Below are 27,309 nucleotides of genomic sequence, written 5' to 3' on the forward strand. Positions count from 1 at the left end.
TCGGACGGTCGGGGTGGAGGAGACAAGCGCAGCGGCTACCCAGCGTGTGCCCAGCCCTCCCACCGCCGGGCCCGCTTGCCAGGAGGCCGGCCGCTGGCGGGAAGGGGCCGGGAAACCTCAGAGCCCCGCGGAGACAGCAGCCGCCTTGTTCCGCAGGCCGGTGGCTTCACTGCCCCCCCCCACCCGCTCCCGGGGACCAGACACACCCGCCCCGCCCCCCACGCCCCACCCCTGCGGGGGATCCTCTCCGCCCCGGCTCTGAAAGCGTTAAGCTTGGAGCTTTCTGCACCCCCCGCTGCTCCCGCCCAAGGTTCCCAAAAAAGAAAGGTGTAAAGTTTGGTCCAGGATAGAAAAATGACTGATCAAAGGCGGGCGATACTTCCTGTTGCCGGGACGCTATATATAACGTGTGAGTGCACGGGCTGAGGAGACGCACCGTGGTGCTCGCCCCGCCGCCACCGCCGCCGCCTCCGAGCGCCTGAGGTTTCCGGGGACCGCAATGAACAAGCTGCTGTGCTGCGCGCTCCTGGTAAGTCCCGGGCAGGGGACGCGGGAGCCGGTGCCCCGGCGCCTGGGGAGGCCGCCTGCCACCTGGTCTCCCGACCTCCCAGCGGATTGATGCAACTCGCGCTCTCTCCCAGAAGAGACCTGGGGTCAGGCTGGAACAGGAAACCCCTTTCAAGCTCTGTCGTGCTTCCCCTGGGGTGTCCCTTTACACTGCAAAGTTCCTGCTGAGTTTATGGAGAACATAGAGCGAAAGAGAGGAGATCTAGGCCTTTTTTTTTGTTTGAAGGAATGTTATCCTTTTTTTTTTTTCTGTCTTCATCTCAGATTATTAACCGCCCCCTGTAGCTCATACTATCTTTGTTTAATGAACTTGGACTTTATTATTATTATTACTGTTGTTGACAATGAAGTGGTCCCTTAGATTCAGAGTAAGTCGCAAGATGTCAGTTTTTTAAAAACTATTAGAATACAAATTGGATGCATTGAATATGACATTATAGATTATTGGATTCACTTATGCAAATATTCTGGAAAATTTTGAATAATTAGCACCAGGAAAAAATATTTTTTTTCTCTCTCTCTCTCTCTCCCAAACACACACACACACACACACTCTTCTTAACTGTGCAATATATTTTAATAAAATTTTATTATTGAAATGGGCTATTACAGTTCTCAACTTCAACATAATGCGGAAAATATTGGTGGGAAAATGTTATGTTCTAAAATATATCTAAATAATTGAAATTCAGCACTAAATAGGGATAAAAATTGTTTTTAAAATGTTATTTGTAAAAGAATCTCTGTGACTTAGCTTCTTCCATTTTTTAGCTGAGGTTTTGATCAATCAAGTTAATAAGATTTGTATGTAAGTTATTCTATGACCAATGACTTATTTCCTTTGTCACTAGAGTATGGAATGTATCAAGATATGAATCAGACATTCATGCAAGGCTAAGAAAATCCATATTTAAGCCACATATGTGTTTTGGATATGTTTGAGTAAATGTTTGAATTTCAACCTCTAACCCACAAACAGTGAATGGAAGGCTAGGTAGTCTTCCACTTAGTTCCTGGGATACATAAACATAAGCAAATAAATAGTAAAGTCACTAAAGAAAAGGAAGGGTTGGACGGGAGTCCACATATAAGTATATTTAAAAATATATATGTGTGCATATACATATATATATCTCCACCAATATAGATACTATGAAGAACTTTTAAAATAGTGAACTTTTATTAAAATATGAGAGAGAAAATTGCACAAGTTGTAAAAGCCTAATGAAGTTTCTCAAAGTGAGCATTTGTAAGCTACCACGCAGGTCAAGAAATACATTATCAGCATCCCAGAAGCTTTGTCCATGGCCAGAGCAATCAATATTCTGAATTGAACACCAGAGATGAGTTTTGCTTATATTTGAACTTTATATAAATGGACTTTTATATATTTATACAATTTCTTGCATCTGACTTCTTTCACTCAAAGGTCTGTTGTGATAATCGTCTCTACTGTTGGATGTACAATGATTCATCCATTTTCATTGTTATATAGTATTCCATTGCATGAATACACCACACTGGATTTAATCATTCTAGTTTGGGGCTAGTATATTATCACTATAGGGACACAGTTCTTATCAGCCATTTTTATTCTGTCAAAGGTTTAATTAATAATAAACATCTATCAGAAGCTTTTACATTTCAGGATCTCCACTAAATAATGCATGTTCCTAATAGTAAGTGTCCCTAAATGATACATAGACAAATGTTTTTATATGTGATCTGTATCAGAAGATAGATATGTATGTATATAATACTAATTTTAGGTAATAAGCATTATCAAAAGAGAAGACTTTATATGTGTCTTGAACACAGTAAATACTTTAAATAGGAAGGATTTTGCTTTCCCTTTCTTTAGTTTTGAGATTGACTTTCTTTCATAAATGATTGGAAATGGACACTTTGTACTTACATATAAAGGGTACAAATGCCCTTTAGTAAACACCAAGGTGCAGTTCTAGGAACTGGAGGCACTGTGGATATTTAGTTCTTTGCACCAGGAATGCCAATAGGCACTAGAGATGGAGTGAAAAATAAGATGGACACCACCCTGTCCCCATGGACCTCACAGCCTAATTGTGTATACAATTAGAGTTACAAAAAAGGGAGTGCTGAGTGACTTGAGACTATAAAAGATCCAGCCCTCCAAAACCTTACAAGGGAAGCTGCAGTGCAGTGGTTATCAGTTGGACCAAAATTAGAATATGAGTACCAACACTAACCGGAGAAATGACTATGGCCAAGTTACTTCTCTCTTGAAGTTTAGTTTTCTCTTCTATAAAATGGTAATAATGATATGCATACATCCAAGATAACCACATAAAGTTCCTGCTTCATATGAACAGTAGTTTCTAGCATTATGCTTACAGATAACTTAGGACCATCTAGAGCCAAATAAATTATGTAAATGAAATGCTGATGATACTTAGAGGAGGGAGAGATGGCCATCTGTTATCACCTTGAAAGAGGGGTATGGTGTCTTATTGTTGGAGATAAAATCAAAGTGTCCTGGACCCCAGAAGTGGGAGAAGGCAAAATTACGCAGTAAAGTAGAATTCTAGATCCTGTCCATGAGAGCACAGGATATTCTAAGACAAGCAGTGAAGAGGTTGGGGGTGGTGTGTCCTCCTTAGGATTAATGCAGTAGTAATGGGCTTTCCTGGAATGCTCACTAGTATCTTTAAGCAGAACCCTGCCCTGAAAGGTGAGATAGTAGTAACACCAAGTCATTTCTTTCATGGGTACCCATGAATTACCTGATGGACAGAGAACATCCTGGCTTAGGCCTAGATTTTAACTGGTGGCTGAAACTTCCCATCATGCAGTGCCAGATCCATCCATCAAAGCTAAGTTCTGTATTAACGATCTAATGCTAGGAACCGGAGTGGCAGGGTGAGGGGCGTGTGGGGAAGTGTTTTTTCTCCAGACAGCTGCCTGATCTGTCTGTCCTCCTTCAGATAACATCCTTTGAGGCTTCTGATTTTATGTTGTTTTGTTGTTTATTTTGGTTTCCTTACCTTCCCCCCAGTGGTTAAGTTTGGTGTATTTGCCTAGGCTTTTTTTTTTTTTTTTTTTTTTTTTAAAGAGAGCGAATACTGTGAAGTTTCTAGGAAAATGTGACATATACTCAATCCAAACAATCCTGATTCCTGTCCATAGCAACCTTCCTGGCCTAGGTCACCTAGCAACCTTCAGTGCAGTTTCTAATTTCAATCTGGTTTTTAATTTTACTTCTTAAGCTAAAACCACAGTTGTCAAATTCCATTGATTGGGGAAGTAGGCTTCTGCACCAGATGTTTTCTCCAGTTCTAGAAGAAAAGCTATGGCAATGGTGATCAAAGGGGCACTAAAGGCACACTCAAATACTTTTGCTCTCCTATCCTCTAACTTGCCTGCTGGGTTTTCCTGTTAGCAACCCTCAGCCCCCTGCCTGCATGTTCCCTTTGTGTGAAAGCTTTCTGTAGAGAGCATCATTTTCTTTAGCATCTCATTAACAAATACATTTCCTTTAGCTTGAGTGTCTCCTTTGTAGGTAGAAAAAAGGAAAGAAAAAAAAAAAAAAGAGGGCTGGGAAATACATTGAAGAGAAATAGAATAATCTTACATAAATTTATGTTTGCATTATTCAAGGCATTCTCTCATGATGCCTGGCTAGTCTTTATGTTGCTACAATGGAGCAGAAACGCCAAAAGTATCAGTGTGTTTGTATGTCTTACCCTGTAGGGCAGTAGTTCTCAATTATATCAGACATCTTCCATGCACTTTTATAGTAAATCCTTTGTAACAACCTCCTTGCTCTCCTGAAATGAAATTCAGAGTACATATATTTTACCTACACATATAATTTTAAAAAATCAATATACTGGTATAACTATACTATAAAGGAGTAATAAAAGGAAAGTAATTTATAATAAAATAAGCTTCCCTAGAAGATACAGAAAAGTAATGACGTGCTAGCATCTTTTTGCAGAATTGCCATGAACACAGCACTGGGAACAAAGACTGGGACACATGTGTAACACTGGTGCCTCAAAAGCATTATCGACATTGGCCTTGGTGCTGTGATTTTCTGAAATGGTGAACAAATCTTGGTAGTTTTAAACAGAACAAAGTTCAATCTTCTATCAAATTTTACATTAAATTCCTAAAAAATTCAATATGTCTAATGATCATGCACAAAACACTGTGTATATATAAAATGGGGAGCTGAGCTAGGCTCAGATGATAATAAATAGGTTTTTCACTTAGATTACTCATATCAGTTGTCAATAGGACATTGGAACATGTATGGGACATGGAATCATTCCCCATTGTTCAGAATATCTAGCAGCACATAGTCCTTGTGTCTATAGAAATACCCCCCACAGATTTCTAGAACTTTTCCTAGAGGATAGCATCACCTCTGTGGCAAACAGAGTGTGAACTCTGTGCAAGCACAGATTTTCATCTTCCTCATTTATAGCTCCACGGTCTCCATGGTGCCTGACACTAAATATGTGTTTACTGAGTCAAAGGTGCTATGGTGAGATTTGATAGGGCAGCAGTCACCAACCTTTTTGGCACCAGGGACTAGTTTCATGGAAGACACTTTTTCTACAGACTGGGGTGGGGAGCATGGTTTCGGGATGATTTAAGTGCATTACATTTATTATGCAGTCAAACCTCTCTGCTAATGATAATCTGTATTTGCAGCTGCTCTCCAGCACTAGCATCACCACCTCAGCTCCACCTCAGATCATCAGGCATTAGATTCTCATAAGGAGCGCGCAACCTAGGTCCCTCGCATGCACAGCGTACAGCAGAGTTTGTGCTCCTGTGAGAATCTAATGCTGCCACTGATCTGACAGGAGGCGGAGCTCAGGTGGTGATGCAAGCGATGGGGAGCAGCTGTAAATACAGATGAAGCTTCACTTCCTTGCCTGCCGCTCACCTCCTGCTGTGCAGCCCTGTTCTTTACAGGCCAGGGACTGGTACCAGTCTGTGGCCCAGGAGTTGGGGACCACGTTCCTAGGGTGTTGGATAATCTATCCACAATTTCCATGGATGTTCCAATGGAATTTAGCTTACTGCCAGAGATTTAACATTCTAATATTGGCTTTTATCTCTTTCAAGATATAAACATAACACCTTACCCACTTGACCAATATTTTAAATAAATTTGTAGATTTCTACTATATTTTCATGAAAGCCCATTCACAAGGAAGCAACAAAAATGAAGCAGATCCATATATTGATCCTTGGAGGTGGAATCTAAGCTCAGCCGTACCAGCTTTCTAGCCTTCCCTTCTGGTTGGATTCTGTGCTATTTACTGAGTGGAGAACACAGGTATTACACGGAGACTGAGGGGAGAACACATGGTATTAGGTTTGGACGTGACGTCTTCATTTTTGGTTTGATACATTTTATATGTTTGTAAAATGTCCCAATAGATATGTCAAGTAGGCATTTAGATATTAAAAAAAAATTCCAGAGTATAGGAGAAGCCTTGGCTGGAGTTAAAAAAATATCTTGGTCATCAGCCTAGAAAGGGTTTTGAGAGACATAAAGACAGAGGACTTCACATGGCAAGAGAGGAGAGAGGGAAGAAGCCGCCCGCAGACACAATTCTGATACTGATAGTCTGGTAAACAAAATGCAAATACGAACAGCAGTAGCAGCCATGTTTAGAAAAGAAAACAAAAATCAAAATAAAACTTAGCAACCCACAATAGCAGGAACTAGTGAATCGGAAATCCTAGCAACATCCGTAAACTATCTATGCAAGAAGAAAGAGTGAGGTATGGCCAACTTGAAATAGAGACAAGGCCAGTATTTTTATGTGACATATAATTAGTTTTTGGAACTCACTACCACAGAATATTTTGGGGTAACTAGCACAGAAAGTCTAAAAAAAGAATTCTTTTAGACAGTTGTAAGGGATAAGAATAGTGCTACAACACATTAGGTAAGCTACTGTGTCGTACCTACTCTCTCTCTTACATTTACCTGGCCTCTTTAAATCAATGTTCCAAGGCCAGACCAGTCTACAGACACACTAAAATCGTTCCTCCCAGCTACAAGGTGACATAATTTCCTAGGTGTTTGGGTAGATTTTTTTTCACCCCAATTTCTCAGAAGCACCTGAATCAACCAGACCATAAATGGATAGAAGATGGAAGAGGACATGAAATGTCATTCCTAAAGCCTTTCCAAAAAGTAATGTGCTATTTATGGCTTTGGTTTATGACTTTCTTATTGTGATTTTTTAAAAAAAAAATTCATCTCTCTAGAATTATAATCTTAATGCTATGAAAATATTTTTTAATTTCCTTGAGGTATCTTCTTTAGAAATAAAAAGAATAACCTTAGGATTTTAACTTCAACTCAGTCTAGACCATAGCAGCATTTTCAGGAAAAGCCTCTTAAATAATCAACAACAAAATAGGAAAATAGGTGTCAAGATAAATTGAGATTTAAAACAAGATAGTGATTCATCTAAGCTTTGTCACTGTTTTTGATAAATTCAATTTTCTTCACTGGTCTTTGATCCGAAAACCTCAGTTCCCTTCCCATATAATATTACTTTCTTGTTCAAAAAACGATTTCCTCTATTCTTAGAAAATATCAGTATCAGGACCCTCTTCTTAAAAAAGTTCTCACCATCAATTTACATCGATACCACCACTGCCAACAACAAAAAATGTAATTTAGGGATGCAGTTGTGGGGCATAGTGATAACACCGTGCAATGGCAATGGCAGACAAGAACTGATTTCTCATTTCTGCCTTAGTCTCCCTCCAATGGGGGACTCTAGTTTTTGGGTCTTCATGCATCTGTAAAACAGAGATGTTGAACCAGGTAATATATGGAATGTCTGCTCTAGTTTTAAATTTTTGTTATCTGAATTAAAAAAAAATTGATTATGCACTATTTCCTGCTCAAAACATGTAAACGTCAAATATACTTATTTATCTATAAAAAAATTACCCTATAGGAATGTTTTAAAATAATCTGTTTTGTTGCCATTGTCAAAGTTTCTTCCGCCCCACTGGTTCATGTCTAAGAGATTCTATTTAAGTCAATGAAACCACAAGAGGAAGCAGCTTTTGAAATGTTACCTACTTTTAGGTAGGATGACTTATGTATTTTAGGGTCACAAATTATTTTGTTAAGCCAAAAAATATTTTCCTCTTGTCTTTAGCTGCTGTGCATAGAAGTTGTTAATGTGCATATTTTTCATATCCCATTTAGTTAAAAGCCAGGTCCAAGACATTCCCTCAGGACCTACTGAAGAGGTGTAATTATGGTCACTAGCAATCTCCTTAGACTCACTGAGCAGAATTTTCTTTGAATTTGTATTCACAAGGAAGCACTTGACAACTGCACACTGCTCTTTGGAATAAATGTCAAACCCTCAGGCGAAATAAGCATGATAATGGGTAGGTTGGCATGACCATTAACAATTACACTTGAATAATATACCAGGCTGATAGACAGAAGACCTCTGCTCCCACTCTTTCTATTTCCTATCTCTTCTTTTAATGTCCAGTAAAAAGGGGAAAAAATCAACTAGATTGTGCTAAAATAAACGTCAACCAGAAAGTGTAAGCCATGTTTCTTGAGGGATGGTTTAGTGGTTAGTGCTTTTTGCCAATAGTTCTCAGTGCTTCTCCCTTCCAGAAACTTGGTAGGATTGTATGTCCCAGTCACCTCGCAGCGAAGATGAAGTGGGGGAGGGGGCATATGGATAGTTCTGTCCAATGACTTGTGAGCTAAAGTGATGTAAGTCATTTCCAAAGGAGAGCATTTAATTGCTGATGTATGCAAAGTTTTTTTTCCTCTTGTCCTCCTCCATGGCAAATCAGCAATGTTCCAGAGATTGCTATACCATCCTAGGTCTTGGACAGAGGACAATACTAAGAGCCTTCAGCAGACCAACTAAGGACTGTAGCATATCTGAGAAATACCTTTGTTGTTTTTTTAAGCCACTAAGATTTTGAAGTTGTTTATTGGCACAGCATGAAGAAACCCAACCAGTACTGACTGCTTCAGTAGCCAAACTCTAGTTATATCTGATCATTGAGGGGCAGTAACTGCCAAGAGCATTTATAGATCACAAAAGGCTAAAATCTATGATTTGGGAGTCTCAGATGAAACTCCATCATCAAAGCTATTGTTAGAAGAATTCATGAAGAAGGACCCTGTCTTTCTTTAACTGCTACTGAAAATTCAAAATTTAGGCAACTGAAATTACATAAAGGCTTAGCTGGGCTGCAGAGTGGGAAGGTCAATGGACACTTCACAGCAGACTCCAAATCAAACACCTTGTTATGTACCAAATGGGTACGTTTCTTCACTTCCAACCAACCCTTCCTTTGTAGAAGTTCACTCATCTTCATCAACCACTTCTACCCCTTTAAGCCAAGCCAAAAGGAGGACGTCATACAATAGAAAGATGCTAATCATTTTTGAAATAAGTACCATATATGGATGCCCCACCTAATATTTCATAAATTTTCACAAAAATCCTATGGTGCAGAGATTAGTATCTCTATTTCATGGACAAAGAAACAGAGGTTAAGAGAAGTTAAGTAATTTTCCCTAAGGTTACCCAGCTGAGAAGTTTTTCCTGCTCTCTAGTTGTTTATATCTAGTAGCTGAGTCCTGTGAAAATACCCATCAATCAGATCAAAGCCTCTGTGGGTGGCTTGAACCCAGAGCTTTCTACCAGGGTTAAGAATGCCCAGAATGGGGCTTGTGAGGTGAAGTGATTCCAGTACATTATTCATACTTTTTTCAGCTCCTTCTTCAGCTCTAGGGGGTTATCATACATATTTTTTCCTTTTGAAGTTAAATACTCTGGTCTTGACATAAGTCTAAGCCCAGATTCCCTAGATAACAGAGTGTAAGACAAAGCTTATGTGTCAGTATCTTCTTAGAAAAATGCAATCCTGGGGAAGCAGGAGTCAGCATATGATGAGTAAAGCAAAAAAACGAGAACAAATTCAAGGGAATACATGCCTGAGCAGCTACTGCTTGGTATAAAGTGCAGCTGGTTGCTCAACCTCACAAGACTCTCCTCCAGGTAGGCTGTGTGAAGTACTGCATCCAGGACAGGACAGGCAGGGAGAAGAATCTGTTCACCAGGATGGATAGAGAGATAGATCAATTGATTGATTGATTGATAGATAAATGATAGACGTTACTGAATTTTGTGTTGTATTGTAGTTGACCATTTAAATGTCTGTCTTCTTCATAAAACTGCAAATCCCCACATGGAAGAGTCGGCTGTTAAAGGTTCAAACAGAATAGGATTTGAATCCCAGCTTGAATGTGTGCTGGCTCTGAGACCTTTGAAAAGCTGCTCAACGTCTCTGAGACTCAGTTTCTTCATCTATAAAATGGGGATAATCATATCTCCTTAGAGGTGGTTGGAAAAGATGTGCATGTGAATGTTTTACATGTCACAGACATGCAATAAATGTCTCCATATTTATTTGGATGCTGTTTTATTTCATTTCTACTTCTAGTTTCTGTTCTATTTCATGACCACATGGCTTTTCATATCTAAGTTTCTCTCACCAGCTGCCCTTGGCCATATACTGATTGAGTTTTAATACAGGTCATTAGTAACCAAAAGGGATTCATAAGATGATATGAGCGATATCTTATCTTCAAAGAAAAGCACTATAGAAATAAAATAGCACTTAAGAATTGTTGTTCAAAAATATCAGCATACTAAATTGTATTGCCAAGTCTGAGCCCCAAATGCCAGGGGCTGTAGCTAGAAAACCCAGAAGTAGTGATGCCGCCTTTGTGCTTCTCAGCTAGGCTTGAATGGTAATAATTACGAGGGAAAATTCAGCCAGCCCTGTTGTTGAGTTGGTTTTCGGAATTAATGTTTTTTCTTAAATAAAGTGACTAATAGAAGCCCAATCAAAGAAATATTAATATCTAGGAGCCAAAGTATGTGAGATATCTGTATATCTTCTTTGAAAAGTTTTAAGTGTTTACCTGATTACAAGTTCTTTTTTCTCAAAGGTTTTTTTTTTTTTGCCTTTATTTGTTAATCTGTCAAGTGTTAATTGTCTGTAAAACTCCTGTGAAGTAGCAAGAGCATCATAAGAAAATTCATCCTGACAATTATGATTGATTCCCAACACACACAAGGTATTGCTGATTAATCTGAAAATCTTCAAACAGCTAAAGGAAATTTCTGAAGGGAAGAAAAATTACATTTAAAATTAAGTTTTACCTGAAGACAATTCTTCAGCCTCAAGGGAAGCAAAATAGTATAGAATTTGGCCCAGTGACTCATCTAATAAATCATAATTGTTTGTGTTCCCTCTCCCCTGTTTGCCTAGGAAAGCTGTTGGCAGCAAATCAGCTTTGTGTAGATGAACAGATTTAATTCGTTCGTCCTTACTTCTTTACCTACAGACATAATTCCTGGCCAACCAACTGGCTATTGTGAAAATTATCAAGCAGCGGTAGACTCTGAGCTGGGGAACTGGGAGCAATAGATTAAACCTCTCAAATGAATTTGTCTGCTTTTTTCGTGCATTCACCTTTAAAATGACCGCTAAGTACAAATGAAACGGTCCATGCAAAACACCATGCAAGATGAAAGATGCTTTAGAAAATATCTTCCTTTAGGCAAATTCTGTCATCACTATTATTTTACAGATGAGAAAATTGCGGGCTTTGTGCTTGTCTTTGCAAATGTATCCTTTACATCGTGGTATGTATCTGTATAACTCCAATGATCCTAATGACACATAGCAGGTAATCAATATATCTATTGAATTGGATAAAATTAAATTAGATATATTTGATACTTGCTATGTGTAAGACACCATCCTAACCTTTTAAGGATATAGAGACACATATTTTCTATCACAGCCCTCTAACAAAGCCATGGGACTGCCTTGAATTATTTGAATGAGACAAGAAAATGACACCAGTTGGGAAGGTATTGAAACTGATTTTATCAACAAGTCTGAGATGCTTTTTCTGGGCACAATTAATAACAGGGTAGATAATCAACTTATGGCACATTTTAGGTGTATAACTTCCTACTGAACGAGAAACTTCAAAATGTCTCCGGAAATGAGTCTGATTCCAAATGTCTGCCATTTTCCATCTCTTGTGTAATTAGTATATATAATAATGTCTCATGATTGTCTGGAACCTTATTTCTTACCAAATTTGTTTGTGTCCCTTCACTTATTTGAAATATAACAATTTTACACAGGTAAGTAAAGTAAGGATTATTCTCATTTTAGAGGTGAGCTAGTGGCTCAAGGTTAGTTACTAAGGTAGTGGTCGACCAGAGTTTGGGATCCTGGTGTGTGTATTCTAAACGCAGGTTTCCCAGTTGAAAGTGCTTTTGTTAATTCTAATTGATTGAATTGCCAAGCTGTACACTTTTCAGAACTTATTTTTCATTACCCATTTAGCATCCTTCTTGAAATTCTCTATGATATCCCCATTTTTTTTTACCTTCTCTTTTTCATCCCATCTCACAAATATTTATAAATCCCAAGGGTTAACATTTTTGTCTTTTTTTGCTTGTATCCAGTTTCCTTGGGTAATTAATGGTATTTACTCTCTCTGCATCTAGAGCCATTTATGTGCTCGTAACTCTGAAACCTATGTCTTCAGCTGCATTTCTGTCCTGAGCTCCCGATAAATATTTCCAGTTGTCTACTGAACATCATCACTTTAGTCTCATAGATGGAAGATGTTCCAAATCAAATTCATTCTATTTTTCCTTAACTTCATCTCCTCCTGCTGTCAGTAATTAATAGTGGCACCACATACTTACTGGCTAGAATGCATGGGCATGCTCTTCAATTGCTTCTTCTAGCACTACCCGCTCCCAATGCAATCAGCCAGCATGTCATTTCTATCCCTTCCTTTCCTTCTCCATTACCACTGCCCCTCATAATTTCCAACTTATTTCTCTGTTGAGTCTTTGCTTGGTCTTCTTTCTTCTCTTTTCTGCTTCCAATTGTTCTGCAGTGATTTATGAGTATTTTACATCAGACTGGACATTTAGGTGAATGTTCCTATAACTTATTCAACTCCATTGTTTAGCCATATTCCCAGAGCATGGTAACTGTCTCAATAAGTGTTCGATGAATGATGAATAAATGAATTATTTAAGGAATGGAGGAAAAGAGGAAGGAGCTACAATATAAGAATATTAAAAAATCAAATAAACTGACCTTCACAGAAAAATAGTTTATTCATAATAATCTTAATAATTTATACTACAAGGGTTCTTTAGGAAACTCACCATGATATATATTCTAGTTTTTTTTTGCCCCCTTTGGCCAAGATGAACTGTAAAATTGCATGGTTTCCAAACTGACCAGAAGTTTAGCTAACTCTGGCTAGTCCTCAAATAGTTCTTTGCAGCAAAGATCATGACGCGGGATCACAAAAGGAACTCCCAAACCAAGTGGTTATTTCAGGCTTTGCGTGGGCTTCTTTTAATGAATTTTCCATAAATGGAAACCCACTGGATCACTCATGGTTCTGCATGCCAGAGAACAAGCCCAGTAATGGGATTGGATGCATTGCATAATGCAAAAATAAACTTGCTGGAGGAAGTGTACTCTTTTGTTCTTTAGGAAGAAGCATACTAGAATGCTGCAGTCTAATCACTTATCATCTGATAAATTTTCAACTCAGTAGCTTTGGGCAAGACCTAGTCTTAGCACAGAGAAAGAAAAGTCAAAGTCAGTTCATTTGAACTTCAGGAAGGCTTTGGTTGGTCTCCTAATACTGGCAATCTTCTAACCGTATGCCCTTGAGGCTGAATGAAAAATAATCACCATAGGGCTTACTTTTAAAAAGGACTATATATAAGGCAATAGTATAAGTGAAAACATTCGGTAAGTGTTAGAGGATTTGACCAAAAAAAAAAATGTTTCATATGACACATACTCTAATTACTATTTCTGCACTAATTACTATGACATGGGTCAAGTTAATTATACATCTTAAGACTCATTTTTTTAGCTGGTGGAGAATTAATGATAATACTAAGGGCTAAACATTCTAAAGTAGGTACAAACCAAAATATTGTATACATTATTTATTAGTGTGCTGTCTGGCACAGAGCAGATTTAATACATGAATATTTTAATGGAATAGGCAAAACAGAATTCCATCTGCATCTTTTCTTTTCTGCCTGTACATAGCATTACCATAGCACTCTAATTCCTAAATATGGGGAATTATCACTAGAAATTTATATATGTTTGAAACCAAGAGTTGGATGATTAATTATAAAATCAGAGCATTTAATATTAAAAATTATACAAATATATTTATTTTATTTTGACTTAAAAATTTTTATTAAACATTCATTCATCTGTATTTTGAAATATGACCAAGCCTTTTCTCGGAGTCTGTTTTTGCTGGCTAGAGTCTCATGCTGTCTTTCCTCCAAAGCCCTTTCCTGTAAGTATTGCCCATCCACTCAGTTTTGGAACTTAACGCATTGACTGCCACTCTAGGAAAAGAATTTTTTCCTGGGGTCCCACAGTATTTTATTAAGAAAATAGAATAAAAACTTCAAAAACAAAATGATCCTTTTTAATTTAATGAAAGATTTGTTATTTTTTATCTGTGTGTGAGTTATATGCAACTTGAAAAATAGTTCTAGTGTCTCCCAAGTTGAAGAGACGTGTGAGTTACATATGCTTCCTGAGGCCTCAGGCTCAAAACTAGCATCAGTTAAATACAACTCACATGGCAGTTAATATGCTAAAGATATTTATGAAACTGATTGATTATATAATTCTCCCAGATGTTTTCTTCATTTTATTTTTAGAATTATCTCACCTACCTGAAATTCTGCAATAGGTTGTTTCTTTCATTGTTTTTGTGGGTTTTATTTTGAGGGGAAGAAAGGGGTTTTCTTTTTATCAAGTCATCACAACGCATTCAATTTTTTTCTTACCAAAAAATAATTCTTTTTTTTTCACACCCATGTTTGTTGATTTAGACAACATTTAATTGAATAACCTAATTATAGTTACAAGCACAGCTAATATAAACAGATTCAGCAACAAACATACAACTGACTTGTATGAGGCATATAGTTCCACTAGTAGGATCAAACTTGAGGTGGCTTGCTAGAGTGAAGGCATAACTAATAGGTTCTGTGGTACTAGATAGTTTTACAAGGGGAATGGAAGGCATGGGTGAGTCTGAAAAGTAGAGATTGGTAAAAAGAGTTCTGCTGTAAAAAGGGAGCAAGAAGTATGAATGGGATTAGAGCAAGACATTTGTTTCCAAGTTATTTGGCTAATTAAACTGTTAAACTACAGACTAGTACATTGGTAGAGCTAGAAAAGGCATTGGAGAACAACTAATTCAACCCACCCACCATCTTAACCCACTACCATCATCTGCTAGCATTTGATAGGTGAGGAAAGATGGTTAGACTTGAAATAGAAAAATCTTTAACACTGCCCAAACATTAAAAATGGAAGGCAAGGAGAGGGTCAAAGCTGTTTGAGATGGAACCTTAATTGTCCTCTTGAAAAAGGAAGCATGGGGTCCTCAGGAAGAAATCCTGGACTGGTGGGAAGCACGAGATTGGGGGGCTTTCAGAGTCCCGTCAAGCACAAGTGGTCTACACCAAGTGATAGATAGACAGGGAAAGGGAGGAGGATAAAATAAAAAATAAAGAAAAAAATCCATTTAGTTCTTTTTTACAAGTCAAGCATAAAACACACACACAAAAAAACAGAGTGGCCTCTTCTATAGAAAGCACTTTAGGTTCCTGTAGACACACCTATACGTGTGTCCTAGCTTTTGTGGATGTTTATCTGTGGATATTTGGAAAGTGCATTTTATATGGAAATTTATTTTTCAACTGCAATTAGCTTTTAAATATTATCATCTGGCAAAGGAGCTACAGCCAATGTTAAGATGATCTTGTCATATGGCTTCTTTTTTATTGCTTTTCCAGGAAATGTAGAAAAAAGTAAGAGAAAACCTGAGATGAAGAGCTCTATTAATCTTGCCCATCCTCTGTCCAGTAACTGATTCCAGAAATTCTGTGTGGGAACTGAGGCTAACCAAAGATTGAGACCTAAACATCCAATTTTGGCCACACAGAGTTCTGTCTTTTTACCAAAGTGGAAAATTTTCAAATAAAAAGAGGCACAATTGAACTTGCTGAAAGCAAGTTGGTAGTTCCTCAAGGCTTTCTAATTTTAAAAAAATGTATAGGATTATTCTATGTGGTAGCCTAGAGGAAACTACCTTCACTAATATACTCTCTAATCCTTACCTCGACCTTTGCTTTGTGGATTCCTTTCACCCTAACTTACCCGTATCTCTAAGAAATGGCAACAAGTTTCCAAAGCATAGTTTTGGGAAACCAACAAAATTATATCTAATTACCTAGAAAAATATAAATTGCACCAGCATCCTCGGTCATATCTATATTTGTGTGGCTCCTTCTGGTGAAGAACGCAAGCACTGCCCAGTGAGCTTTCCTGTCTCATCCTTGTCACTTGTTGGACGAGGATGAGACGCACTCATCCTCTACCTGTAGAGAAGAGGCAGCTCTGATCAACAAATGTGCACACCTGAACCACGTGGAAATGGGAAAGGGAGAATGACGGGAAGTTCGGCTAGGAAAAATTTCCGGACTCCTACCTACCAGGATACAGCTCACACAGCAGTGCCACTCAAATAAAGTAGTCCCTCTAGAGCCAGGCCTCTTGAAAGCAAACAAAACCCTCAAAAGTGGCTTTCCAGGAAATTGTAAGTGGACAGCAAGAGAAAAAAGTATTTCTCATTGTTTTCATATGTCTTTGCAAGTTGAATCAGGAAAACCTCCCCTTGATAACATTGAGAAATTTAGAAATATTTGAGCCAAATTCACACACGGAGCCTTGAAATATGTCCCGTTATGTATACAAATGACCAGCGAGCAACACAGTCATTTCATCTTGCTTTATTTATTTCATTACATTGATCATTATTAGTAATTATTTCTTTACTTATTTGCTGTCTGCATCCTCACTAAACTGTGAGCTTCTTGAAGGCAAAAATCATTTCTGTTTTATGTCCATCCTTCTTCAATGGCTGGTACGTAGTGGATGCTCAATGAATGTGTATTGAATGAAAGATTCCATCTGTTTCTGAAAGATTCAGACCCAACCAGAGCTTCCAGCCACTACTCATCCATTTCTTTCACCTAATGTGGACCCACCCCATCTGACCCAGTAAGAAGCCACCCCCAGGGAAATGCAAAAACATGCTTTCATTAGAAACCCTCAGGTCAAGAGGGTTTCCTGAAAAGACCACCAAAGCGTCTCTGATTTTGCACCGTGATCTGCTTACTTTTAGTTGGGAGTTCTTTACATCATAGCACCATTCCTCTTTGAAAAGTGTCTCTGTTAAGAGTTCTAGGACCCTCGGTGAGATGTTTTGTTCTTTTCTTCTGGTTTATCAGCTCATGTTTGATCCCATCAGCCCAGATGCTTGCCATGTTCAAGTAAGAAGTAAGTGAAGATACTTCAGTTAAAATGCTCAAATGCTTATGAAAAAGGCTATTCTTTATCTTTGCCACCCCTAATTCAAAAGAGAGTGCTGTTTCTCGATCTTGGCATGCTCTTCTCAGGTCAGGGGGTTCCTGTGAGATTTCCTGAGTTCTGCAAAAAGGAGAGTTTGGAAAAATTACTGTGTTTGGTTTACCACCTCCCCGAAGCCTGAAAATAGTCAGTGTTGATCCCTGTACCAAACACAAGCAATAAAAACCAAACAAACCACCCCCTACACACAAATAACACTGCTTCTTCTGAGCGGGTGATTCCTGTAATTAGTGTGAAGAACTAACTACTTCAGTGTTCCCTGGAAGACCTTTTGGGATCTAGACCGTAAGACAGAATACCCAGTTGGAACTATCCTCCCATGCAACGCCCTTGTCCATGAAATCCTCTTTCTCTTACTGCACAGACCTCTTCCTGCTGTTATGTAAGGAAACTTCTGAAGCCCTGCTTGCTTCTCGAAATTTATCCCAATTAACATGAAGAGAGGTGGTTATTTAATTAGTTAATTTAAATTAATTTTTTAGATGTCATTTACCTATGACAGTCAAGACTACTGGTGCATATGACCTTTGGAGAAAATGTCAACCTTAAAGTTTTAGGAATATAGTGGATTGCAGGCTTATGAGAACAGATGTTGCATCTGACTCAACAGCATATTCCTGGTGCTTGACACCTAGTAGGCATTTAGCACTTATCTGTTCTATGAATGAATGAATGATAGGAATGACTGCTGTTGTAATCACGTTCCTTCACACATCACCAACTCTTTACTTCACTATTTGTTTGGAATCATTAAGCCTTAGGATAGGAAAATGTAAAGAAATACCATTAATCCCAAATATGGCAACTACGACCACCCCATTTAGAAATTATAATCTTACCACCCTCTCCTCCATGTTTCCAATCTCCTTTACCTGCTTATTTTTTAACAACACTTATCTTACTAACATATATTTATAATGTATATATTTTCTTCCTCCTCCAGTTGTACTGGAAACTCTGCAAAGGGCAGGGTTTCTTGTCTGTTTTATTCAGGGCTCAGAACAGAGCCTGGCACATAGTAAGGGCTCAATAGCTATTTGTCAAATGAATAAATGGAAGCATAATTATTTAGTATGTACCTCATGTATCAGAAGCACTGCAAGAGGTCTTTTTTTTAAGTCTCCAGGCCCAACCCCACATCAGTGGAATAAGAACACTTAAGGGTGTGAATCCTGGGAACCTACATTTGTAATACGAAGTCCAGGTGATTTTGGTGTAGCTGTTCTGAAAACCACCAGTCCATACAGCTCACTAACCTAGAGATAATCCTGAGACCCAGGAAGACAAAGTGTCTTTCAAGTCACGTGGTTATTCAGCGGTGCAGCTAAGTGTTACAAATTATTCTGATGAGCTTTCTACTCTAGTCATCTTTGAGCCTGGATTTACTTAATATGTTTTCTGCTTTCTTGGTCTTTGAGATTAAGCTGCTGCAGGCAAAAATTGTGGCTTCTGAACTTACTTTGTGGTGCATCTCAGTTGCAGGCAGGAAGGGCGTTAGGCTTAAGGCAGTAGGGACTTTTTGAGTCTCATGATGCCTTTGCACACAAGAACAACCTGACTTTTCATGCTACGATGCCACTATTTTCCTTTCTCCTTCTAGTTCCTGGATATCTCCATTAAATGGACCACCCAGGAAACCTTTCCTCCAAAGTACCTTCATTATGACCCAGAAACCTCTCGTCAGCTGATGTGTGACAAATGTCCTCCTGGCACCTACCTGAAACAGCACTGTACAGCGAGGTGGAAGACTGTGTGTGCCCCTTGCCCCGACCACTACTACACGGACAGCTGGCACACCAGTGACGAGTGTCTGTACTGCAACCCAGTGTGCAAGGAGCTGCAGTACGTCAAGCAGGAGTGCAATCGCACCCACAACCGCGTGTGTGAATGCAAGGAAGGGCACTACCTTGAGGTGGAGTTTTGCTTGAAGCACAGGAGCTGTCCGCCTGGATTTGGAGTGGTACAAGCTGGTATGTATCAGTTGCAATGTGCAGCAAAATTAATGAGGATCATGCAAAGTCAGATAGTAGTGAAAGTTTAGAGGAACACTTTAGTCCTGATGACATATATTTCAGGCTAGAAAATTGCAAAGGTAATGGGACCTGCTAGGTAGGTGCTTTGTTTCTGGATTGCTTCCAAAGGACCATTTCTCAGAAGAATACTTTGCCACTACAGGGCAATTTAGTGACAAATCTCAAATGCAGCGAATTGCTCTCTAATGAGATGCATGATGGATTGCTCTTTTTTGAAGGAACTTATTCAGAGTTGTGCTGTTGATAGTTGATATATACCTCTATGTTTTACTTCAGCACGGACAGCTTCAACCTGCAGTGCTTTTTGACAAACATCAGAAATGTTAATTGATACCAAGAGAGTAATTATGCTGATATTAATGAGGCTCTGGAGTGCTAACAATAAGTAGTTATAATTAATTATTTAAAAAATGAGAATGGTTAGGGGAAACGCATTTCATCATTAAAAACGAAGCTAGTTCTCCCTTTAGCATGGGAGCTGAGTGTCTGGGAGGATAAAGGCTATAGCTGCATCTCCTCAGTGAGTTTATTCTTTATCTTAAACAAAACAGATTGTCAAGCCAAGAGTAAGCACTTGTCTATAAACAAAGTGCTTTCTCTTTTTGCATTTTGAACAGCATAGATTAGGGCTTGTGTGCACTGAATTTTTTAAAGTTGCAACCCACAGTTTGTTTCTACCACATTCATGAAATTTCAGTGTATTCTATTATATAACTTCTTGTGGCTTGGAAAAATTAAGAGTATTCACTTAGTTAGCTGGAGGAAGTAACAATCAATATAGATTCTGATGACTCAGTTTGAAGCAGTGTATCTCAACATCGGCACTACTGACATTTTGGGCTGGTTAATTCCTTTTTGTGGGCAGCTGTCCTGTGCATTGTGGAGTTTTTAGCAGCATCCCTGGAATCTAGCCACTAGCTGCCAAGAGCAGTCCTCAGCCCCCACACCCGCCAAACGTGACAACCAAAAACATCTCCAGACATTGTCAAATATCCCCTAGGTTGCAGAATCACCCCTAGTTAAGAACCATGGCCTCATCGATGCTGTTTATTTATAATTATTTTAAAGTTCAAAAGCTATGATATGCAAAGTCTAAATTATTAGATGACACATACTTTAGGTTTAAAGGCATACAAAGGAAACATATTCAAAAATGGAAATCTATTTAGTTTCATAAGTAGTGAATCATAAAAATTAATGACAGGAGATGCAAACTGCATGAGAGTCTCTTCAAATGCCTCCAGTGTGAGTATTTGAGGAAGGGATTGGTGACACTTCCTACTTTTTATTGGACGTTACTTTGGGTTTCAAAAGCTAAGCCAAGTTGTAGGAGGGAAGCCCATCCAACAAAAACACATGCAGTTAATTCCATTGAGTAAGTTGTATATGTAGAAAAATAAAGTGTGGACTCTGCTGCTTGGAAACGAGAAAATTTTGAAAAATAATGTAAATAACAAGGATCTTTCTCAAATAAGCATGAAAATCTGTTTGTTGAATGAAGTAAGCAGGCAGCCAGAAGACTTAGGACAAAGGGACACATTTTATTCTGTGGCATCACAGTGAGGTTTATTTACCTCTCCCTCCCTAAAAACCCACACAGTGGTTCCTCTTGGAAAATAAGAGGTTTCCAGCCCCAAGAGAAGGAAGGACTATGTGGTGTTACTCTAAAAAGTATTTAATAACCATTTTTTGTTGTTGCTGTTTTGAAGTCCGATTATCCCCGCTCCATATTTTATTTACTTCATTCTGTTCCTCTATAATTCTTATGGAATTACTCATGGCCTTGGCATAGTGAATTCTCAACCATAAAGCCAAATTTCTCCGACATTATTATATTTCACTTTTTGCATGCCAGGTTATAATTTTTATATTTTCACTGATATTAATAATGTAAAATCATTACTTAGATAGATAGTTTTTTTTTTAAATAAAAAGTTCTATCAATTACAAAGAGGGAAGTCCTGTTCAGAAAGGTCATTGGATTAAAGACTCTGAATAGATGATGAAGCATTTGTTCTATCATTCTTGGATTCCTTTTGGAAAAAGAACTTTAAAGGCTAGCTTACCTAAAAGAATGTTTTGTTCATATGACCTTCTTGTTAGGATGCATAAGACCCAGGACACACAAATATGTATCTGAAGAATGACAGGATTCTTTATTTTTGCAGAACATGAACATATGGCAGTTGGCAAAAAGAGACATGGGTCCAGATGTGCAAATCACTTATTTCTAATAAATTAGCAATGAAAGAAAGCCATGGAATCCTTGCCCAAATACCTCTGCTTATGATACTGTAGCATCTGGTGTGGAGTTGTATCCTCTTTAAGGAGTAGGATGTAATAAGAAAGTACGAAAAACAAACAAATAAAACCTCTTTGTTTTGTATGGTGGTTCCTAAGATAATGTCACTGCAAGGCTGGAAATAACATTTAATATGTGAAGGTTTCAGGCTGTAGTTTCCTTTCCTCCTCTATTTTTCTGCCAGCCTTTTGTCATTTTTACAGGTCAATGAATCATTTATCCCTTTAGAAAGGAAAGAGACAGGAGATGAAACTAGAACCAATCCATTTTGCTCCTTTTTTTTTTTTTTCTGGTTTTGGTAAAAGATACAATGAGGTAGGAGGTTGAAGTTTTTAATAAATGAAGTTTAATAACTCTCTAGCTTTCATTTGTCTCTTTTGTGTTAGTTATCTTGCATACACCAGAATTGGCCTGTAAAATCTACATCTGAATATTGAAATCTAAATCTGTTCAACTAACTTACACTAGATGGAGATATTTTCATATCCAGATCCACTGTGATGTGTGGTCTAACCATGCCTAATACCGTCAAGTTTTTGAAGATATTTATTTTTAATAGCATCTTTAGTTGTTGACTGGTTCAAATTTCCCCACCAATGATTTCTCTAAATTTATCAAATATCTTTCCACCATAAAATAAAATGCCCTTGCAGTCACCCTTCTTGAAGTTGTAGCAACTGTGCTCTTTTAAACGGTTTAAGCAAACGGTATATCATCCTCCGTTTACTGTGTAGCTTAACTGCAGGCTTACGCTTTTGAGTCAGCGGCCAACTTTATTACCACCTTCAAAAGTTTATTATAATGTTGTAAATTTTTACTTCTCAAGGTTAGCATACTTATGAGTTGCTTCACAATTAGGATTCAGGGAAGAAAGAACTTCAGTAGGAACTGATTGGAATTTAACGACGCGGCATTCAATGGGTACTAATTTCGAAGAATGATATTACAGCAGACACACAGCAGTTATCTTGATGATTTTCCAGGAATAATTGTGTGAAGAATATGGTTGACAACAAAGCCTTACTGCCACTTGAGCAGAGGCAGGACTAATGAACATCCTACCGTTCTTTCCTCTCCTCTCGCATTTCAGGAGCATTTTGGAGGTGACAGCAAAACAAACTTGCATTTGTAATACAAGGAGCGGAGCCTATTGAAGGAGATAAGTGCAGAAGTTTTGTTGTCTCTGTCTAACGAAGTGAAGAGTGAAAATGCGTAAAGTTTTGTGCAGGATAATAGTAGCAGTAAAAACCAAGTGAACTCTTTCCAAAACTGTGTTAAGAGGATATCTGCTGGAAATGTATTTGGGAAGAAGGTACTAAATTGCTTGGTATTTTCTGTAGGAACCCCGGAGCGAAATACAGTTTGCAAAAGATGTCCAGATGGGTTCTTCTCAAATGAGACGTCATCTAAAGCACCCTGTAGAAAACACACAAATTGCAGTGCATTTGGTCTCCTGCTAACTCAGAAAGGAAATGCGACACATGACAATATATGTTCTGGAAACAATGAATCAACTCAAAAATGTGGAATAGGTAATTATATTCCAAAATATGAACCTTTGGACCCATTTTATAGTATCATCTCTCTCTGAATTGAACATAAGGGCCTCTGGGCACATTCTTGGTTAAACTCACATTTTCTCTTTCTTGAATCTTAACCAGCTAAGACTATTCTCTGTGCATTGTTGTTAAGCCACAACCCAGAATCTCTCAAAAAGTCATCTCACAGATAACACCCAAAGCCTGAGTTTCTCCTCTGTCTTTCGCATTCAAATCAAATCGTACCCATGGGTAAAGGGCAGTATCAAGTTTGCTATGGAGGCCAAATTAGCAGAGTCCAAATTGTAGAACTTAAGTTATATATTGTTACTACTTTCAAGAATGTCTGTATTATTACCTAAAGTATAAATTGCCAGCTAAGAAGCAAAAGAACATAAGCTGATGACAAATTAATAATCTGTACTTGGCTTTGTTATCTATGGTATTAGTGCATCTATTGCGTGAAAGCTCCAAGCTCCTCTGGTTGTCTTAAACTGGTTATTGGGTAAGGGTTAGTAGCATGAAGCTCATGTTATCTGAATGTACTCCATGTTAGTGATGCCATTCATCAGATTAGTGTGTGCTCTCATCTTGTCACGCCCAACACCAGACTGATCTCAGACTCAAGGACTCATCATGCCAAAGATAAGCTGCGTGTTTGCATTTAACAAGCAATGGCATGAACCAGCATGATTCTCTCCCAACATTTTTTGGACTACATAGAAATGTATGAAGCATGGGAATGTGAATTGATATATACATATATGATTCCAACCCAGTTCCAACATTTTTTCACTGTGTAATCATAATCTTAGACAAGTGATTTGGCCTTCTTTCTTTCTTATCTAAAAAATGAAACGAGGGAAAGGGAATGACCTCTGACTTTAACATTTTCTTTAATTTATTTTAAGTTTTCTTTTTGTCTTTCATTGGGAACTTACTGTGCCAGATACTTTGCTATGGAGTCTTTAATGTTTAAAGTTCAGTAAACTTTCAAGAATCCAATTGTTGAGTAAGTCTTCTTGGCTTTCCCACCTTCCTTCAGATGTCACCCTGTGTGAGGAGGCATTCTTCAGGTTTGCTGTTCCTACAAAGTTTACGCCCAATTGGCTAAGTGTCCTGGTGGACAATTTGCCTGGCACCAAAGTAAATAAAGAGAGTATAGAGAGGATAAAACGACAACACAGCTCACAGGAACAAACTTTCCAGCTGCTGAAGTTATGGAAGCATCAAAACAAAGACCAAGACATAGTCAAAAAGATTGTCCAAGGTATGGTAATCTGAAATAATAAAGTCAATCAGAAATCAAGGACACACGTTTATCATAAAACAGGAACAAGATTAGGTGCCTGTTTAGTTGTGTGTATGATGTTTCCCTTTTGGAATCCTTGTTGGACTGAAAAAGTTTCCACCAACTGGTAGTGTAGATGTTATTCCTAATGCAGTCATTCAAGGTTTTGTTCTCACCCCTCCTTCCCCAATTTCTTTGTAAAATGTATTAAACACTGAAAGAAGAGAAATGCATTTCAAATGCAGGACTGGATCTCAGGGAATCTGCTTCCAAATCCCTTAGCTCTTTTATTAGGAGCCCCTTTGGGTTACCAAGGAGAAGTTCTTTAACCACTTTGGATCTTACCCTGCACCTCCACCAAGAAGCCATGTTGTATTTATTTGCTAATTCTCTCCAGGGGGATTCTATGTGTCTTACAAATATACTCTTGTTAATCCTCACAGTATAGCCTATATTAAAATTGTCATTTTAATAGCATATGTTGTAAGGTTAATGAGATAAAGTCTGAAAAGTGTTTGAGCCTTTTATAGGAAAAGCTAAAGTACTCAAGTACTTCAAAGGTTTATAAAGAATCTCCTTTAAAAATAGCGAGAGAGAAAAAGAGAGACTCTGTGTGTGTGTGTGTGTGTGTGTGTGTGTGTTGGAAGAGAATCCAAAGAGAAGAAGGGAGCATCATCTCGTGTGGACTGTAAGCTTTAGGATATAGGATGGAAGGAATTCTGACTTCAATTAGCATTGGGAGGACATGCCATAAAAAATGAGGGAGGGTCTTCATAATGCAGTCAGTGTCAAAGAGAAATTCATTCTGCTCTTCAGTAGTAGTTAAATGACTGAGTAGTCCTACGCTACCCAGAAACCTCAAATATTTGAAACTGAGGCAACAGATTTTAGGAGACAAACATCTTTGGCAGTTGAATGCTTTTGCTTATGTAAAGAGTAAACTTTTGTTCTGTTTTCAGCAAACCAAAAGTATTCTTTGAACATATAATTAGCCCTGAAGCAAAGAGAAAGAACGAGAGCCAGAGAAACAGAGAGTTAGAGACTGTTAGAATGGGAAGGGACCAAATTCCCTATTTCATAAATGAGGACATTTCATCCCAGAAAGATGAACTGATTTGCCTTAGGGCTCACAGATACTAAATGACTCATGTCATTAATAGAAACGTTAGTTACTCCCCCTTAGGGTTATACCCTAGCCCATTATTGAAATAATATCTAGTCTGTGTGTATCCTGCAGTTCCTTGGTCTCACATTTTCAGGTTTTCAGACAGCCTCTTCATGGAGGTAATCCTCTCATGCTATATGGATTTATTAAAGATTAGTTAAAGCAACTAACTTGTCAAATAATCCCTATGTCAGATAGCAACTAATGAAAGTTTATATTACAAAGTAGCTTACTTGAATATTTTATTTTTGTTTTTCTGAAATGTTATAGTTTTAATTTCTCAGAAAACTGAGAGTGATGTGTCTGGAATTTTCTACTGTTAATTTTCGAAATAAGGGGCTTCTCACAAAGCTTTTCTGCATGCCAAGCATATATAGCATATTATCTTATTATAACACAAAATAATATTTATCTTGGTTCTTAAAAATAACTAGTATCATTTCATCCCCTTCAACAAAAGAAAATAAAAAGTTATTCTTAAACTAAAATTACGAGCATTTCACCTCAGGCTGGTTTTCTGATGGCATTAGATGACCATGTTATGTGAACGCCTTTGTGGGCTTTTTCTTCACGCAGATATTGACCTCTGTGAAAAGAGTGTGCAGCGGCACATCGGGCACGCAAACCTCACCTTCGAGCAGCTTCGCAGCTTGATGGAAAGCTTACCAGGGAAGAAAGTGGGAACTGAAGACATTGAAAAGACCACGAAGGCATGCAAATCCAGTGAGCAGATCTTGAAGCTGCTCAGCCTGTGGAGAATAAAAAACGGTGACCAAGACACCTTGAAGGGCCTAATGCACGCACTAAAACACTCGAAGACGTACCACTTTCCCAAAACTGTCACTCAGAGTCTGAAAAAGACCATCCGGTTCCTTCACAGCTTCACAATGTACAAATTGTATCAGAAGCTATTTTTAGAAATGATAGGGAACCAGGTCCAATCAGTCAAAATAAGCTGCTTATAACCGGAAAGAGTCATTGGGCTGTTTCCTCCCAATGGGCCAGATCCCATGGAAGAGTGAACTGTTTCTCAGGCACTTGCGGGGGTACAATGATTTCTTTCTCGACACCAGTGACTAATTTTGCCACAAGGCACTGAAAGAAACTATGATGTGGAGAAAGAACCAACATCTCCCCAAAAGTTCAATAAACTCCTAATAGTTAAATTTAAGTGTCAGATCTGGTCCAGTATCTACTGACCATATTTTCCCTTATTACTGCTTGCAGTAAGTCAACTGGAAATGAAAAAATAAAAACCTAAACTCCATTGTACCTTACTAAATATGGGAATGTCTAAGTTAAATAGCTTTGCGATTTTAGCTGTGCTAGAGGCTTTTGTTAGAAAGCCATATTTTTTTCTGTAAAAGTTACTAATATATCTGTAACACTATTATAGTATTGCTATTTATATTCATTCAGATATAAGACTTGTATATATTATCATCCTAAAGAGAAATGGTGTAAGTCTTAATTTTAGAAAGAAAAAAAATATATTCTGTTTATTATTATGACAAATGAGAGAGATAAAATATATTTTTTAATGGAAAGTTTGTAGCATTTTCTAATAGGTATTGCCATTTTTCCTGTGTGGAGTGTTTTTATAATATAATTTTATCTGTATAAGCTGTAATATCATTTTATAGAAAAATGCATTATTTAGTTAATTGTTTAATGTTGGACAGTGTATGAAATATAAATTATCTGGGTGTTAGATGCTCTGAGAAATTGAATGTACCTTATTTAATAGATTTTATGGCTTTACTATATAAACAATATCATTAAAGTTTTCAAATTATTTTTTA

The 27,309-nt window shown here is 37.9% G+C and overlaps 1 protein-coding gene across 1 annotated transcript; it reads left to right on the forward strand.

The window, feature by feature from the left end:
• The first annotated feature begins 426 nt into the window (after positions 1 to 426).
• TNFRSF11B (TNF receptor superfamily member 11b) lies at positions 427 to 27,309 on the forward strand. The gene is made up of 5 exons (XM_069466054.1): positions 427 to 529; positions 18,779 to 19,148; positions 22,854 to 23,045; positions 24,097 to 24,321; positions 26,084 to 27,309. The coding sequence occupies exons 1-5, from the start codon at positions 500 to 502 to the stop codon at positions 26,470 to 26,472; spliced, it is 1,206 nt and encodes a 401-aa protein (XP_069322155.1). The 5' UTR covers positions 427 to 499; the 3' UTR covers positions 26,473 to 27,309.

This window comes from Eulemur rufifrons, chromosome 3, assembly GCF_041146395.1.
Source record: "Eulemur rufifrons isolate Redbay chromosome 3, OSU_ERuf_1, whole genome shotgun sequence".
Classification (NCBI taxonomy): domain Eukaryota; kingdom Metazoa; phylum Chordata; class Mammalia; order Primates; family Lemuridae; genus Eulemur; species Eulemur rufifrons.